The 15,998-nt window shown below is 40.1% G+C and overlaps 1 protein-coding gene across 4 annotated transcripts; it reads left to right on the top strand.

Moving 5' to 3' along the window:
* The first annotated feature begins 6,996 nt into the window (after positions 1-6,996).
* On the top strand, positions 6,997-10,506 carry erich2 (glutamate-rich 2). Of its 4 annotated transcripts, none has more exons than XM_040144159.1 (11): positions 6,997-7,147; positions 8,126-8,187; positions 8,341-8,377; positions 8,471-8,510; positions 8,611-8,668; positions 9,167-9,203; positions 9,294-9,388; positions 9,495-9,598; positions 9,794-9,851; positions 9,943-10,014; positions 10,104-10,506. In XM_040144159.1, exons 1-11 carry the CDS (start codon positions 7,140-7,142, stop codon positions 10,343-10,345), a joined length of 813 nt encoding a protein of 270 aa, XP_040000093.1. In that variant the 5' UTR covers positions 6,997-7,139; the 3' UTR covers positions 10,346-10,506. The 4 variants fall into 4 exon arrangements, with proteins under 4 accessions (XP_040000093.1, XP_040000094.1, XP_040000095.1 ...); XM_040144160.1 differs by having other exon boundaries at positions 8,474-8,510; XM_040144161.1 differs by lacking the exons at positions 8,126-8,187; positions 8,341-8,377.
* Positions 10,507-15,998: the final 5,492 nt, after the last annotated feature.

The following is a 15,998-nucleotide window of genomic DNA, read 5'->3' on the forward strand; positions in this document are numbered from 1 at the left end:
ACCCACAGAGAATAATCGCCCAACTCTGCAATTCCCCTCATCTCTATAGAGCCTTTTAGCATCTTTTGGCTCACTCTAGTCAAACCAGCCACGGCAGGCTGGTGATTTTAGCAAAATCAACTCTATCTACATGTACATGGCCATCTGATGTAGTTAGCAACTAGCTGGTGAAAATAATGGAGCATCTAGCAGCTAAAGAGTCAGATGTCCCCATCAGGAGTTGGTGGAGACCAAAACAAAGCCAAAAGAGAGTTTATATTGTACTTTCATTCATCAGGGGGACAGAGACACAGCTCCAAATTGAAGCTAATGTTGATCTGTGTCTACTGGATGTATAAATCGGCAACTGTTTGCTTTACACATTCATCCTAATAGTTTTATATGAATGAAAATGAAAACATGTGAATATTGTGTTTACAGCTTGTTCCACTGCCCCAAGTGGCAAAAGAAAAAAATCAATTCATGCAGCATTAAAAAAATATTAAAAAAAAAATATTTGTGACTTATTGAGCTTTACTCCAGGGTCTGTCAGTACATCACTGTTGGGTGTGGTTACAGGTGTACCGGAGCACACAAATACTACGATACAGCAATCTCTCATGTGAAACAACCACTACGGTTCCGATTTTTTCTTAAAGAATTCCCCCCTAAACATTTTAATCCAGCCTGTTGGATCTGGTGATTATTTTTTAAACTTCTTCACTTTTTTTTAACTTACCAAGACAGAACGTCCTGTTCTGGACATTGAACTCTCTCTTGTTCCACAAGTTTTCCGTTTTTTGCACTGTCATTACAGATTAATTGATCAATTTTTTCTAATTCCAAGACTTCATTCTTTGGACTTTTTTCTGACCACTAGACCCCTGATAAGCTAATTGTTTGATCAAATGAGCATATATTGAGGGTTCACTGACTGCACAAATTACAAGCTTGTTCATGAATATACCCTCCTCTGTGGATGGAAGTAATGTTAGGGGCTGAAAATGAAGTGAGGAAAAGACCAGATAGGCACAAGTGAGAGGCAGATGGATTGAACGGAAGGAAGAGGTGGAATGAAAAACCCCCAGAAATGGGTGATGAGTTAGTGAGAGACAGAGATGGAGTGAAGAAGGAAAATGAAGAAATACAGAGTTGATGAGTGAGGAAATGATGAATGGGCTGAAAGAGAGACAGATGGTCTCTCCATCAGTGAGCTCTCTGGTAGAAAAATGGGGAGAGTAAGTAAAACAGTCTATGAAGCCAAAGATGATGATTATTATGATGCTGATGATGACATAGAGACACACACACACACACACACACACACACACACACACACACACACACACACACACACACACACACACACACACACACACACACACACACACACACACAATCTTAATAAACTGCCCAGAGGCCTGAGTCATAGATTTCACATTAAAAGTAAAGTATGTGTAATAATATAAACATTAGCAGTAAAACCCCTTTGCTCATGGTATGAAGACACAAACGAGAGAGATTTAAGAGAGCAAATATAATAAACCGATGTGTCACCTCAGCATGTATTTCTATAAATGTGTGTGCATGTGTATGCGTACTCATGCAATGATTTCGAGGAGTAAAATGAAGGCAGGAAAGAAGACAGAGAGGTTAAGACTATTTCCTGGGCATCTGAATAAAGGAAATGAACTGATAAATGTGAATCAAATTAGAACGTGTGACCTGAGAAGAGAATCACAAGCAAATACAAGATTTCCTTCTCAGAACCTTGTATGATTTTCTGCAGTAGCTGCAGTTCCAGTTATTTTGTTATTTGAAAGCAGACACTCAGTGGCAAATGTCGTTGACATCCATAAAAGTCTATCTTGGCTAAAAGACAATAATATTTTGAAATATTTTGTTTAACAAGTTGCCTGGAATCTTAAACAAGCAACATACTTTTAGTTTGGATGAACAGGAGAACACTAGATTGCTAGTGGAAGTAAATCTATAGTATCAAAACTGCAAACAAGCGCTCTGAAAAATACTGTCATGTATAGAGCCATGGTTTCTTGGAACTCGTCACCTGCGCATGTAATTCATCACATCCTGGCTCATTCTCCCTCTTTATTTTATAATCTTGCATAGATATATTACACAATTACTTAAATGAATATTTTGACACTCAAGGATATGCACTTTTCGACTCTCACGTCTGTATGATAGATATGAAGTCACAGCCAGTTAGCTTAGCTTAGCACAAAAATTAGGAACAGAGGGAAACCAGAGGCCTGGCTCTATCCAAAGATAACAACAAAACGCCTACAAACAGCATTTGTCATTTTTTAGACTTTGGTTTTAAAACTCCTGTTTAAAAAAACAGGATATAATAAGTTAATTAGTGAGTTTTCGAGGTGCTGGTAGGCGAATTTTGATATTCATATTCTTTATTTTCTTATTTTAATTTTTAGACTTTGGTTTTTGTATGGCTCAAACAATTGAGATATAAAGTGCTTATTACAAAAACTCTTCCAACCTGAACGACCATGTAGGTCGTCTGTCCCTAGCCTCTGATTCGTCCTCATAGTAGCGTCTCCTGAATTAGTGCCCCTGCAGAGACAGGAGATATGCCACAGATGAACTGCTACAAATCATCGGTGAAAAATAAATAACTAATCCTTTCATGTAGTGAAAATGCTGCGGTGAAGGTTAGGTTTGGTTTAGACACAAAAGCAACTTGGTTAGGTTATAATAAGTACTTTGTTAAGGTTAGAGGACCTTTTTTTTTCATGGTTGTAATAATGAACCCGTGGTTAAGTTTACAGAACGATCCTAGTCATGGTTAAAAGAGACAATGGGAAACAAACAGTGGTCTCCTGCGTTAAGGTCCAATGTTTAGTTGACCCATCCATCCACCCAGACCCCCTCCCAATGTGGTCTTTGTCACTATATAACTATATCACCTGACTACCTCCTTCGCTCCCGTCCTAATTACTATGGCCACTAGAGTTCTTTGTCACTTAAACATAAACATGTCGTTGTGGGGTATTTGCTGAAAATACCGATGCTGTCTCACATGACCGCTGGATGTCGCAGTAAAACTGTGGGTGGTCTGACCTACCAGTTCGTTTTTTTACGGGAGCACAGTCTCGTGAATTAGGGAGCCTTAGAGGTGCTAGTAGGTAGATTTTGTTTCTTTTGTACAGAGCCAAGCTGTTTCCACTTCCACTAAGCTAAGCTAACCAGCTGCTGGAGGTCGCTTCATATTTAGCATACAGACATGAGAGTTGCATCAATCTTTTTATCTAACGCTCAACAAGAAAGTATTGAGGAAATCAGAATACTATTTCTTTAGTGCTGAATTGTTGTAATATTTTTTACAGGGTTAATTTATACATATCTGTTAGTTACATGAGAGAAAGTTTGCAAAATGATATTACTTACCTAAAGTATTTCAGTTTTGGAGCAATTTTTTGGTGTTATTTCTGTTTTTGTTGTTTTTTTCTTTCTTTCTTTCAGCGTGCCTGCTTTTTTCTACGTCGTGATATGGTGTCATGATGTGTCGAATGGGAATTTGGACCAGAAACCCAACAGTTTTGACAAAGCAAATGGGGAGCCTAATAAATGAATGCGAAATAATTTAAATGGAAAAATGTGGAATGTTACAGAGAAAGCCCCAGGCCTTCTCTGTAAATGACACTGAATTCACGCAGTGTTCAAGCAATTCATTTTTTGACAGAGACATTCAGGAGCAGAGTGTGATCTGGAGCTTTCTGTCTTTATTTTGATTTGTGACTTGCGGTTACATAACACACACTGTGATTAGCCTTACTTGGCCCTCATACTGGAAAAGTGGAGTTTTGTCCAACAAATAAATCAATACTTGCAACAGCTCACTTGTCCCGTTATGCAGTCTGTTTGTGACATCAGCCCCTAGCATTTGGTAACCCCCCTCTGCCTCACTTTCTGTTATACAAGATACACACATCCATCCACACACACACACACACACACACACACACACACACACACACACACACACATAATGGAGCAATTATCCTCTCCAGCCCCGATCTGCTCCTCTGATTGTAATTTGCATTTATTATTATCCTTCAGCCTGCCAGAGGCTGTGAGGCGTGAGGATGGATCGTCATACACCACATCACACTGATAGACCTGCACAGATGCTTCATAAACATGTGTGCCCAAGGACACAGTAACATGAGCCACATATACATACAAACCCACGCACGTGCATCACCGATGAAGTCATTATGACAGCATGATGTTGCTTCATTTTCTTAATGCTGATCCCTGTTAAAGATGCTACATTAGGAACAGTATGTTCAGTGGCCTTCCGTCACAGGAATACATGCTTCACGTTACGCATTGTGATGTCCTGAAGGTGTGTGATGTGTCTTCCTGTCCCTTTTCTTGGCCTGTGTTCTCTTTTGCTGTCAAGACAGCCTCAGGGCTCATCTCATGGAAATTTGTGAGAAGCAGAGTCTCTCAGGACACGTGCAGTACATACAACCCGCCAGCACCCGAAAAGATTTGCATGCTGGTGCCTACACACGCACACACACACACACACACACACACACACACACACACACACACACACGCACGTTCATACATGCACACAAAGAGAATGTGTGGAGGATCAGTGAAGTGTGAAATGATTCTGTTATCATGTCGTCTGTGTGGAATATATTCTCCCATCAACCTTCTCTGGCAGGCGCGCCTGTGTGTGCCTGATGGGCTGCTGTGTGTGTTTTGTGTGTATGCATTTTGTGGCTCTCTCTGTCTGCCTGTTGTTTGGCAGAATGGAGGGAGGGCTTCATTAAAACAAGGAAAGAGTGTTTGTAATTCACGTTCCACCTTGCTGTTTGACATCTGACATCGAGAGACTATTTTGCTAAATTGCTGTAAAAATGGATCATAAATGACTGATTGGGTAATGGCAGAAGTCCATTTTTTGATATTAATGAACCCTAGGCTTGTTCTCAAAGGCCCTGAAAACCTATTTTCTTGATCAGCTTCTGACTAAGAGCAATGGGATCCTACATGAACAGAAGATTTTCTGCCAACGAGATCAAGAAATACAGAGATTTTTGTATTTTTTGTTTTGTCTGCGTTCTTCTCACTTGTTTTGAAGCGTGTGGGGCTCAGTGATGTCACATATTTCCATGCACCAATCACAGTTTGGCAACATTTGAACATGTGATGACAGTCATTGGGTTGTTTGCTTATGATGCCTTTTTTTTTTTTTAGTTTTTGGCGAAACTTGAAAATACTCTTTTCCATATTTTCTGAGCTTGTTCCACCTCTTCATTGAAGCTGACACATGTTTACATAACAAATATTCAAACAAAGACTCCATTTTAATTATGGTCTAACATAGATGTTTTCTTTAGAAACTGTGGGATCTCCACTACCATTTAGAATAACAATCTGCGGGTTTAAACAATGTCTGACTGCACAGAATGAGTCTGTAATGACTGAGCCACCAGTGGGTCAGTAACATTTACAGGATCAAAATGAACCAAACCTGAGTCTGTGTTAAATGGAAAAAAATAACAGGCTCAAAATGTTGGTCCATGCCATTGTTTGCAAGCACTAAGCCCAAACTGGGTGTGTTTATTTTTGCTTTCATGCATAGTCATATTCATATACAAAGTCAGAATCATATACAAAATTCACAGATTACAAAGTCTAAATTAATTACTCAACAAACACAAGTTGTACAACTGACAAAAGTTCACAAGGTTGTGTTATGCTGATAATAAAGTCTGAGGAGACTCTCCACTTTTACACTCTTGAAAGTACAAACTCTACACACAAGCATGCACGTGTACACACTCACTGAAAAAACCACACTTGCACATGGTTCGGTGGCATGTTGGTGTGAATGAAGGAGGGATCCCGAGGGAGCGCTCAGTCTGAGCAACTCCGCTGCACTGCCTAATTGATCTGTGTTTCTCAGTGTGTGTGTGTGTGTGAGAGAGAGAGAGAGACAGGGAGAGAGTAGGGGGTGAGGCATGCACGTGTAACAGTCCAAACAAACCTCACCTTTCTCTCAACAGTGCTCAAACTCTGGCAGAAAATGAACAAGCCTGCCAATCATGTTCTAATTTAGGCTCTGTGGGAGTCTTCAACCTGTCAGTCTGACAGTTTATATCTTCCTGAGATTTTAAGACAACCGTGAAACAATACCGCCAAATGCTGAGGAGACATGAACCTATTAACTACACGCACAATACCTCCATGCTCACATCCTCACACACACACACACACACACACAAGCACGCACACACACGCACACACACACACACACACACACACACACACACACACACACACACACACACACACACACACTTCGACACATAGATTCAAGACCGAGGGCAACTCTTTCAGTGTACGCGCAGCTAATGTAGCAGTTACAGCTACTTATTGGATGAAATATGGCTGACATGAAGGGTGGACAGAAACAGCCAGGCTGTGTAAGAAGGACCTGAGAAAGATGCCTTCACAATCTCCTATTTTCTAGTTTAGATACTGTAAACATAACTTTCTGTGTGTTTCTTTCATAGCATTGTTGGTGGCTGCTTTATTTCACAAATATAGCAGCCAAAAATAATAATTAATAATAATTTTTCCCTACTGTTGTATACTCAAGGGGAAATAGACAGCAGAATATTGATATTAACATGTAATGGTGTTTCATCCAATATTAAGACATTACCTGTATGTAGAAAACGTTTTATAACACCTGAAGAAAATGGGCCAATTATAGGTTAAAGAAGCCTTGATCAGAAACAAATTATTACTCAGCTAAAATCGAAAACAACTACGTGCAATTCTAATCCATTACTTCATCGGCTCACACGGTCTCCATACTCTATGCTCTCTAAAGGTCACAGGACAAAATTCAGACGGTCTCTGACCGGGCTACTAGTTCTAATTGCGAACTCTCAGTCAGCAGTCCCTGAAGGCAGCATTGACTCGGCGTTTCTCCGTTGCTACGGTAACGCCTGTTCACTTCCCGGCTGCGTTCCCACCTTCGTCTGTCGCGCTGCCAACAGTCAGCTAGCTACAGCATAAGACCACAGGACCTAAGCATAAATTGCAAGAAGTTGTCCGAATTTCCCGTATAAAGACTAGAAGTTGCAAACATGAGCAGGTGAGCCATGTGTGAGTTAGTAAACACAATATAGTCAATGGCGGCCAACAAGTAATGCAACCTTACTCTTTACTTGGGCAGCTACTATGCAGAGGTATTTAAAAAACGTTAACCTTCATTGTAATGTATTCCTGTGCCATGACCAGTGGTGACCTGTGTGCTTAAACACACTTTTGAGGTACTTGTGCTTTACTTGAGTCTTTCCTTGAATATTTTATGTTAACGTTACTTTACACTTGTACTCCTCTAGGTTAGCTAGCTACATGGAGGCAAAGATTGTACTTATCTTATCCACCAACTACAGTACATTTATTTTGACGGCTTTAGTTTGTAGTTACTGTGCAGATTATTAATTAACAAATAAATTATGTTGTAGCCATAAAGTTAGATTAATCTATCCTGCAGTATTTAAATTAGTTAAGATGAGCCCCATCTTTACCAGATAGAGCACTAGTGATGCTTACACATTAATGTGTCATTAATTCAAAAATATAATATATATTATTCAGATATGGGCCATTCTGCATAGTGTTTACTTTTAGTTTTAGTACTTTAAGTGTATTTTGATGCTAATACTGAAATACATTCACTCACGTAAAGATTTTGATTGCAGGATTTTACTTTTTACAGAGTATTTCTACGCTGTGATATTGCAGCTATTGCAGCTCTGAATACCTCTTCCACCACTGGCCATGCCTGTTGGTTTAGTAGGCACTACTGAGGCCGTACATCATTTCAAATATACCCAAAACTCACATGAAAAAGACTGTATTAGCAAAAGTCTTTACATGATACTGTCCAGATATCAACTCTACAAGGTCCTATAGGGACATTATGGGATGATAAATTCACTATAATCAAAGTGAGACAAACTCACTATAGGAATATTAGCCCTATGAAAATATTATGGGTTTTATAATAATGGTAATTAACTCAGGTGCAATGACAATGCTTTAAATGCTGTAATTTGATGCCCAGGTTGTGTTTGGGGAAATCCTCCACCGATTCACAGATACTATTATCTGGGAATAAACCCAATGGTAAGAAGGAATTCAGACTGCAAATCAGTGCACAAACCATCACATCCAAATTCATTTCAAGTGATGCAGAAGATTTCACTTGAGTTCCACCTTCTTCCTCTTCTGGTCATTAGCCTTTTGTGGCAAGCTCATATTCTGATTATGATGTTCTAGACATAAAGGGGAAGAAGAGAGTCACTGATAAGCCTCGGTAAGAAAATAAGAAAAATCCAATTTTAGGAAACATACAGGTCTGTCATAGCACACCTTGCTCATCCAGTATTTATTTATTTTTTCCCCCTAGCAGGAGTCTTCCTGTCCACAAACTGCCTTGTTCTGTGCAGGTGGGTACTCTGAGATAGATCACACCAAAACTGAATTGACAGAAACATATTTTGCATCACTACTATTTCTTTTTACATTTTCTTTTTTTTTATTCTTTAGGTTTCCTGCCAGGAGACCCAAAAGGCAGGATCTCCAAGTGGGGGAATTCTGAATACAGGTATGAGATGGTGGACTCTCTGAGACTGAGAAAAAAATGATCTCATCGGTACTATTTCACATAATGTTCAACAATTATACTGAGAGAAATCTATTGCTTGTTAAGTAGAGATAATAATTTTCTTCACCAAAAGCACCCTCAAAAGACCAGAATGCAATGCAGCTATAAGACACATTAAAGACAGTGACTCACACTTCATCTTGAATGAAAAAAGTCACTTTCCTTATCATGGTGTTTATCACTCTGCACTAGTACATGAATAAATATGTACATGTATGCTTGTCAAAGTGTCAAGTATAATTTTTCCTTATCATGTCTCTGTATAGTAAGTTTAATGTTTTGTTTACAACATCATATCAGGAAGTTTCATCTTCCTCTGTTCACTCATGATTAATATTAGATACTTCTATCTGTTGTGCCAATAAAAAAAAAAAGACTCTAAATCCATGTGAGCGTGAATGAAATGAAATTTCTTGTGTGTCTGTGGTTCTCTTGTAGAGTGCGCTCCAAAGGAACCCATCAACATAACACCAAGGTCTGTACTCGGAGTTCACATCATACAGCAGGTGGTTAGACCAATGAAACACCCCCCAATTCAAGTTTTAAATCTCAAACATGATTTCAGGGTTGGAGAACAAACAGAGTCGACTGCAGCGCCTGATGAAGAGCTGAAAATGAAGGACTTGAGGAATACACAGCTGTCAGATTCAGCAGAAATAGGTAGGCTGTTGTAGAACAAACAATGCAAGGCAAGAAATGTAGCGAAGGAAAAACTGATGACGATGACAATGGTTGACAAGAGGAACGACACATGCTCCTCCACCAGTTGAACCTCTCCCCAAGCATGAGGTGAATGAGGAGGAAGAACAGACAGAGGCAGAGGTTGCTGAGGATGAGGACCTTAAGGCTCCCTTGGAGCTGATAATCGAGGTAAAGTGACTGATGTTCATCAACGATTCCACAGTTTATGCTCTGTTGAGAGGATGGCTTAAACTGTAGTTTCTGCGTTTTTTTGTATTTCAGATGCCTAAAATGTTTTTAATGCTTGGTTTCAGTTTTACTTTTAGTCAACTTGGATATTCTTAAATGAGAAGAAACGAAACTCAAATGAGGGTGTTATTTCAGTTCCTCAGAGCCGTGACGGACAGAGACTTTCAGCTGGCACGCAAGCTGTGTCAGATGAGTACGTATCCTGCATCCATCAGCTGTTTGTAGGTCAATAAATCAGCCACCAGTGAAGTCAGCCAGTGGTGACTCTTCTCTCCTCGTTGCAGTTCTCATCTATGAACCCGACAATCCTGAGGCCTCTGAGTTTCTCCCGCTGATCCAGGAGAAGCTGCTGGAGGGTGAGAGTCCCCCCTCCCGTACAAACACAAACACTTATGCTGTATATTCCAAAACACACCATGAGCTGTGTAATGCCTTTTCCCCTTAGAGCAAGAGGCAGAGCAGAGCAACGAGGAAGATGAAGAAGAAGAAGATGATAGTGATGACGTTGACGATGAAGATGACGATGATGATGACGATGACTGCGGAAGTGATGAGGAGTCCTCTCAGAGCTCAAGCTGCTCCTCTTCATCCTGCTCCTCTTCTTCACCATCAGATGATGATGGTGAAGAAAAGAAAATGCAAGTGAGCAGACACAAGCCGTGTCCTCTTTCCCATATTTCCCCCTAAATCTATTGTACCAGCCCAGCAGAGGCAGTGTTTTGAGTCCTATCAACAGAGATCTTTGCTAGTAGTGTGTCGTTGCTTTTTGGAAATTGTATTCTATAGTTGAATCCACAGAGCTACTTTGCACAGTACAAGTCATATTTCATCTGCAAATAAAATATTTTCTTGTGGACAAAGCTGATGCCTTTGTTTCTTGGGAACATAAATTTGGGGATACAAGGTTATTAAAATATGAAGCTAAACTTCTGTTGATATAAATTCAATCATCTCTGTACCTGAAGAAGATAATATAAAGATTTAGAAGCAGGAAGTCACTGTACTAGTTAAAGGGAAAGCCACTAAATTCATATCACTTAAAAAATTTTTTTTATGGATATCATGAGAGACAATAGCAAGATTAAATTCTGGAAATTTTGATCATCATCAACATTGTGAGAGAGTGGATTCGGCATTGGGAGCCAATTTACCTCCTGGCTGAATGGCTTCAACATTTCACTGAATAACCACTGCAAACGTATTAGTTACAATATATCCAACAAAAATGGACATTGTTTAGAATTTTAAAAAATATGGATATATGAAAATATGGTCTCAAATAGTATTTTATATACCATTAAATATTCATGACTTAAAGTTACACTTTTGCTTATACCTGATTAGTGCATAGAAATATATGATACCACATTTTTACCACTGAGCTCCACCCATTTCAAACCAGTGACAAAAGTGAGGACAACCACAAAAAATCCAGAAATCTCTTGTGTGAAAAAAACAAATGTGTTGTAACTGGCAGAACATTTGGTCTTCCTGTTGGAGCCAACTGAACATGCAAAGACGCTGTTGAGAAAATATTCACAACATTATCTTTATGTATTTGTTATTGGGGCTCACAACCACTGCCCATGTTGTACCAAATGTGTCCACAGCTTAAACCAGTGGTTCCCAATGCTTTTGGTATGAGATGCCCCCAAATGAAACCATTTGTGATGACTAATCACATGGCATGGCCTTTGAGTAGACATCCAGTGGCATGAAAAAGTTTGGGGACCCCTGGTCAAAATATCTGTTACTGTGAATAGTTAGGTGAGTAGCAGATGAACTGATTTCCAAAATGCATAAAGTTAAAGATGAAACATTCTTTTCAACATTTTAAGCAATATTAGTGAATTATTTTTGTTTTGTACAATTTCAGAGTGAAATAAAAGAAAGGAGCACCATACAAAAGTTTGGGTACCCCAAGAGATTTGAGCTCTCAGATAACTTTTACCAAGGTTTCAGACCTTAAGTAGCTGTTAGGGCTATGACTTGTTAGAAAAAAGCAAGGTGATGCAAATTTCAAAGCTTTTTAAATACTCAGACTCCTCAAACCTTTTCCCAAAAATCAGCAGCCATGGGCTCCTCTAAGCAGTTGCCTAGCACTCTGAAAATTGATTCCCACAAAAGCAGGAGAAGACTATAAGAAGATAGCAAAGCGTTTTCAGGTAGCCGAATCCACAGTTCGTGATTTAATTAAGAAAGAGCAGTTAACAGGAACGGTGGAGGTTAAGTTGGGGTCTGGAAGACCAAGAAAACTTTCTGAGAGAACTGCTCGTGGGATTGTTAGAAAGACAAATCAAAACCCCCCGTTGACTGCAAAAGACCCTCAGGAGGATTTAGCAGACTCTGGAGTGGTGGTGCATTGTTCTACTGTACAGCGACACAAATATGACGTTCATGGAAGAGTCAGCAGAAGAAAACCACTCATGCATCCTCACCATAAAATTCTGTATCAGGAGTTTGCAAAGGAACATCTAAACAGGCCTGGTGCATTTTGGAAACAAGTGCCATGGACTCATGAAAGATAAAATCGAACCTTTTACTGAAATGAGCAAATGTATGTTTGGGAAAAAAGGGAGCAGAATTTCATGAAAAGAACACCTGTCCAACTGTCAAGCACTTGGATGGATCGATCATGCTTTGGCCTTGTGTTGCAGCCAGTGGCACAGGGAACATTTCACTGGTGGAGGGAAGAATGGATTCAGTTCAGGAACGAGAGGAGTTCAATGACAAACCGTCTGTAAGAAAGCTGAAGATGAAAAGAGGAGGCTTCTACAAAAGGATAATGATCCTAAATGCACCTCAAAATCCACAATGAACCACCTCAAGAGGCCCAAGCTGAAGGTTTTGCCATGGCTCCTCACAGTCCCTCGACCTAAAGATCATCAAATATCTGTGGACAGACCTCAGAAGAGCAGCGTAACAAGACGGCCCAAGAATCTCACAGACTAGAAGCCTTTTGCAAGGAGGAATGGGCTTAAATCACCCAAAAAAGAACTGAAAGGCTCAGCTGCTACAAAAAGCTGTTATTTTGAAACTGTAAAACATGAAAATACAATTCCATCTGTTCTATTCACGGTAACAGACATATTGACCTTTGGTGCCCAAACTTTTTCATGCCACCGTGAGCTGTTCAACGACTTCTAGATTCCTAAAGGGGTGAAAGTTTCAAGTATTTCATGAGGAAAAAAAAGCAGGAGCAAGAGTCTACAGCCCTGCTAGCAGTTCTGTGAGGCTGTTTTGAACCACAATGGTGCTTTGAGCTAAATGTTATTGTCAGCATGCTAACATGCTCACAATGACAAATCTAAAATGACGATGCTTAGCAGGTATAATAGATCACTGGCATGTCTTACAGCGACATCTCAACAGAATGGAGCCATCATTTATTTAACCTCATCTGTGCTTTACCTGCTATGACAAGTCTAAAGGTCTGGTGCAGGCAGAGGTCCAGACAGCACTGGAACCACAGGCTGCTGGCAAACTTGCCCACTGTGTCGTCGACATCCGTTTGTTTGTACCAGCAGACTGCATGTCTTTTTGACAAACTGTCTTCTGTCAAGCACGTCACTTCTTCCGTTCAGTTTGCATTGAACATATGCATGCACAAAAATGAATAATACTACTAATACTTAGTTGAAACAAACTACTTTTGTCAAAGAGAATCATCTTCAGTAGAACTCAAATGACTAGTCGACTAGTAGTAATAGTTGATCAACAGAAATTTGCAAGTAAGCAAGTAAGAATATACATTGTAAAAACTTACTTTGATTTAACTTTAAATAAAAAAAAAAGACGTTTTTGGGGAAATACTGGATTAAACATTGGTTTCACCCCAGGCCAAGACGTTCTCAGCCCAGGCAGACAGTGAACACCTGTGAGATCACAAAATCTGCATAACGGGTAGAAATATACATAGAAATATATTTGTGTTGACATTTGTGTTGAAATATCGCATAAACGTTTTTTCTGCCTGGTTGAGGTGGACAAGTTGATGTCCTAAAAAAAACAAAATGTGACAAAATGCAATGGAAACAAACTTAGCGAATAAATCATGATGTACATGGAGCATTTGACTAAAATGACGTCTGAAGAGAGGAAAAATTGTGGCGGGCGAGAACATCACGTACGTGTGCAGCGAAGAGGAGACTGCAGTGTTCCTCGCATTAATACATGAACCAGGCATAAATGCCATTTTTCCACTTTTTTTTTTCTACATAGTTTTCAATGTTTGAGGTTTTACAGGTGCTCTTTTAATTACGTCACCTCTTTGCGCCCTCTTCCTCTGCAATGGTGTAATGCCACCAGCTGTTTATCTCAGTGATCCAGCTCAATTTGGGAATGCATCTGGGCATCAAACTTTTCAAGTTTTACAAAGTTTTAAATGTTTTTATTTTTTATTTTTGATCAGAAATAATGTGTTGTTGAAATCTTGGTGGGACTTAAATGAAAACAAATAAATGCACAATTAATTTATATGAAAAATTTACATTTTAAATGTAGGTAGTATGAGAAGTACCTGTGCAGACCTTTTTTGGATTAACATTTTTTGAGCTGACAATCAACTATTTTTTTTCGTTACATATTGTAACACTGCTCTATGTGCACATTGTCTCATCATTTCAAAGGTTACCCCCCCCACACACACGCACAACTAATCCATCCTAATGGAATGCTATCAGCTAGTATATTTTGAGTTATTATCACATGGCAGAGTGGCAGTCTCTTTATGAGTCGTCTCTACGCATGACTTGTGAAAAGAGAAAGTATGAGCGCCCTCTGATAAAGGCTTTATAATAACTTGCAGTGGCTGACTGACCATAATGGCTGGCCTCTGCCCATTCAGTGGACCGGTACAAGAGGCAAGAGGAAGACAGTGAGGACACTAAGTCAGCGCCTGCCAGGCTGGATTCCCTTTGATGCCTCAGTGTTATTGTCCAAGTCAAGGTTATAAATAGGGTGCGGGTCAAAAATTATGATGCATGAAGTGTCGTCATCTCATTAGGGTGAATTTTACAGTCAGTACTCCTGTGGATGGACAGTTAATGGTGGTGGTGCATGGCGTTCTCTCCATCCCCTGGTGCTTTCATAAGAAATATCTTTCGAGCTTCCACAGGTAACAGAGTGATGTTCTAGATCTTGTGAATGCATATCTGCTGTTACTAAAACCCATTAATGACCCCTGTTTTTCAGCCCAAGGTCAATGTCCATGTAACCCACTCAGAACACATTTCACATTCAAGTCTCCGTCCTCCATCCTGTGACACCCACCCACACCTGGAGACCCACACACACACACACACACACACACACTCACGCACACAGACAGACACAGAGGGGTGGGCATACGTCACCGGTGTTTTTCCCTCTGCTTTTTAGGGCTTCTTAAAGTGGATTGTGGCTGTCAGTAGCACTCAGGGAAGCTTCATTAGCCGTCAGAGGGAGGCAAAAGGCTGTGACTCACGCCTGCGTGGAGAGACCAATGGGCAGCCGGAGCCTGAGATATAAATAACGAATAAAAAATATTCTTGAGGGAGAAAGGGTCACCGGATGGGATTTCATTAGTGCGCTCCGTCGCTATTCCGCCGTCGCCGCCACTGGACTGTCTCCTGTCGTGCCTTTGGGTGGCAACTGTAACATCTAGTCATAGTTTCTCCGGACTCGACAACCTGTGCGCCCGTGAGCCGGTAAGATGCCTCCTCCTTTCGTTTCCGCTGCGCCCTTCGTGTATATTCCTTTACAGGCGGACAGGTGATTGCTGAGGGCTTGTAGATCATAACGTCCGAGTTGTTTTGGAGAAAATGACATGTTGTTTTTTTTTCTTAATTTTCTTTAAAGATTGTATTTAAAAAACAAACAAAGAAACAGTTATAATTGGCTTTCGTGTCGTTTGAAAGAAACGGGTCCCGGACGAGTGACGGAACGGGCTCATTAGTTGTTCAGTCCGTCTCTCATACCACGGTGACATTGAGTGATGATCGTGTGGGACATGCTTGTTCAAAGCGCAGCTTAATTGAAATGTCGAATGCTGAGTCAATAGGTGAATGACGTAGGTTATTTATGTGGACATTATAGTTGCACATTATCAATATTTGTTTAATAAATCAATCCTTTTTTTTTTTTTTAATGTGAATGATCCAGCTTTTCTGTCATCTAACCATTTCCCTTTTTTCTAATACAGGCTATCATCTCAACTCTGGCCCGCTGAATGTATCTGTTTGAATCTTCTTGTTTTTGTTCCGGAGGGATATTAGCTGTTGTGTGTTGCCGTGCTTCATCGCAGACAAGCTCGTAGATTTTAACGGTCTGGTGCCGCTTTGCCCTAGACTATCATAAGGGG

The sequence above is a fragment of the Xiphias gladius genome, chromosome 14, assembly GCF_016859285.1.
Source record: "Xiphias gladius isolate SHS-SW01 ecotype Sanya breed wild chromosome 14, ASM1685928v1, whole genome shotgun sequence".
NCBI lineage: Eukaryota > Metazoa > Chordata > Actinopteri > Istiophoriformes > Xiphiidae > Xiphias > Xiphias gladius.

Excerpts from the sequence above, each read along its gene's own strand:
- erich2 (XM_040144159.1), top strand. Across the intron at positions 8,188-8,340 it reads ATCTGGGAATAAACCCAATG|ACATAAAGGGGAAGAAGAGA; the intron begins GTAAGAAGGAAT and ends ATGATGTTCTAG. Across the intron at positions 10,015-10,103 it reads CCAGGAGAAGCTGCTGGAGG|AGCAAGAGGCAGAGCAGAGC; the intron begins GTGAGAGTCCCC and ends TTTTCCCCTTAG.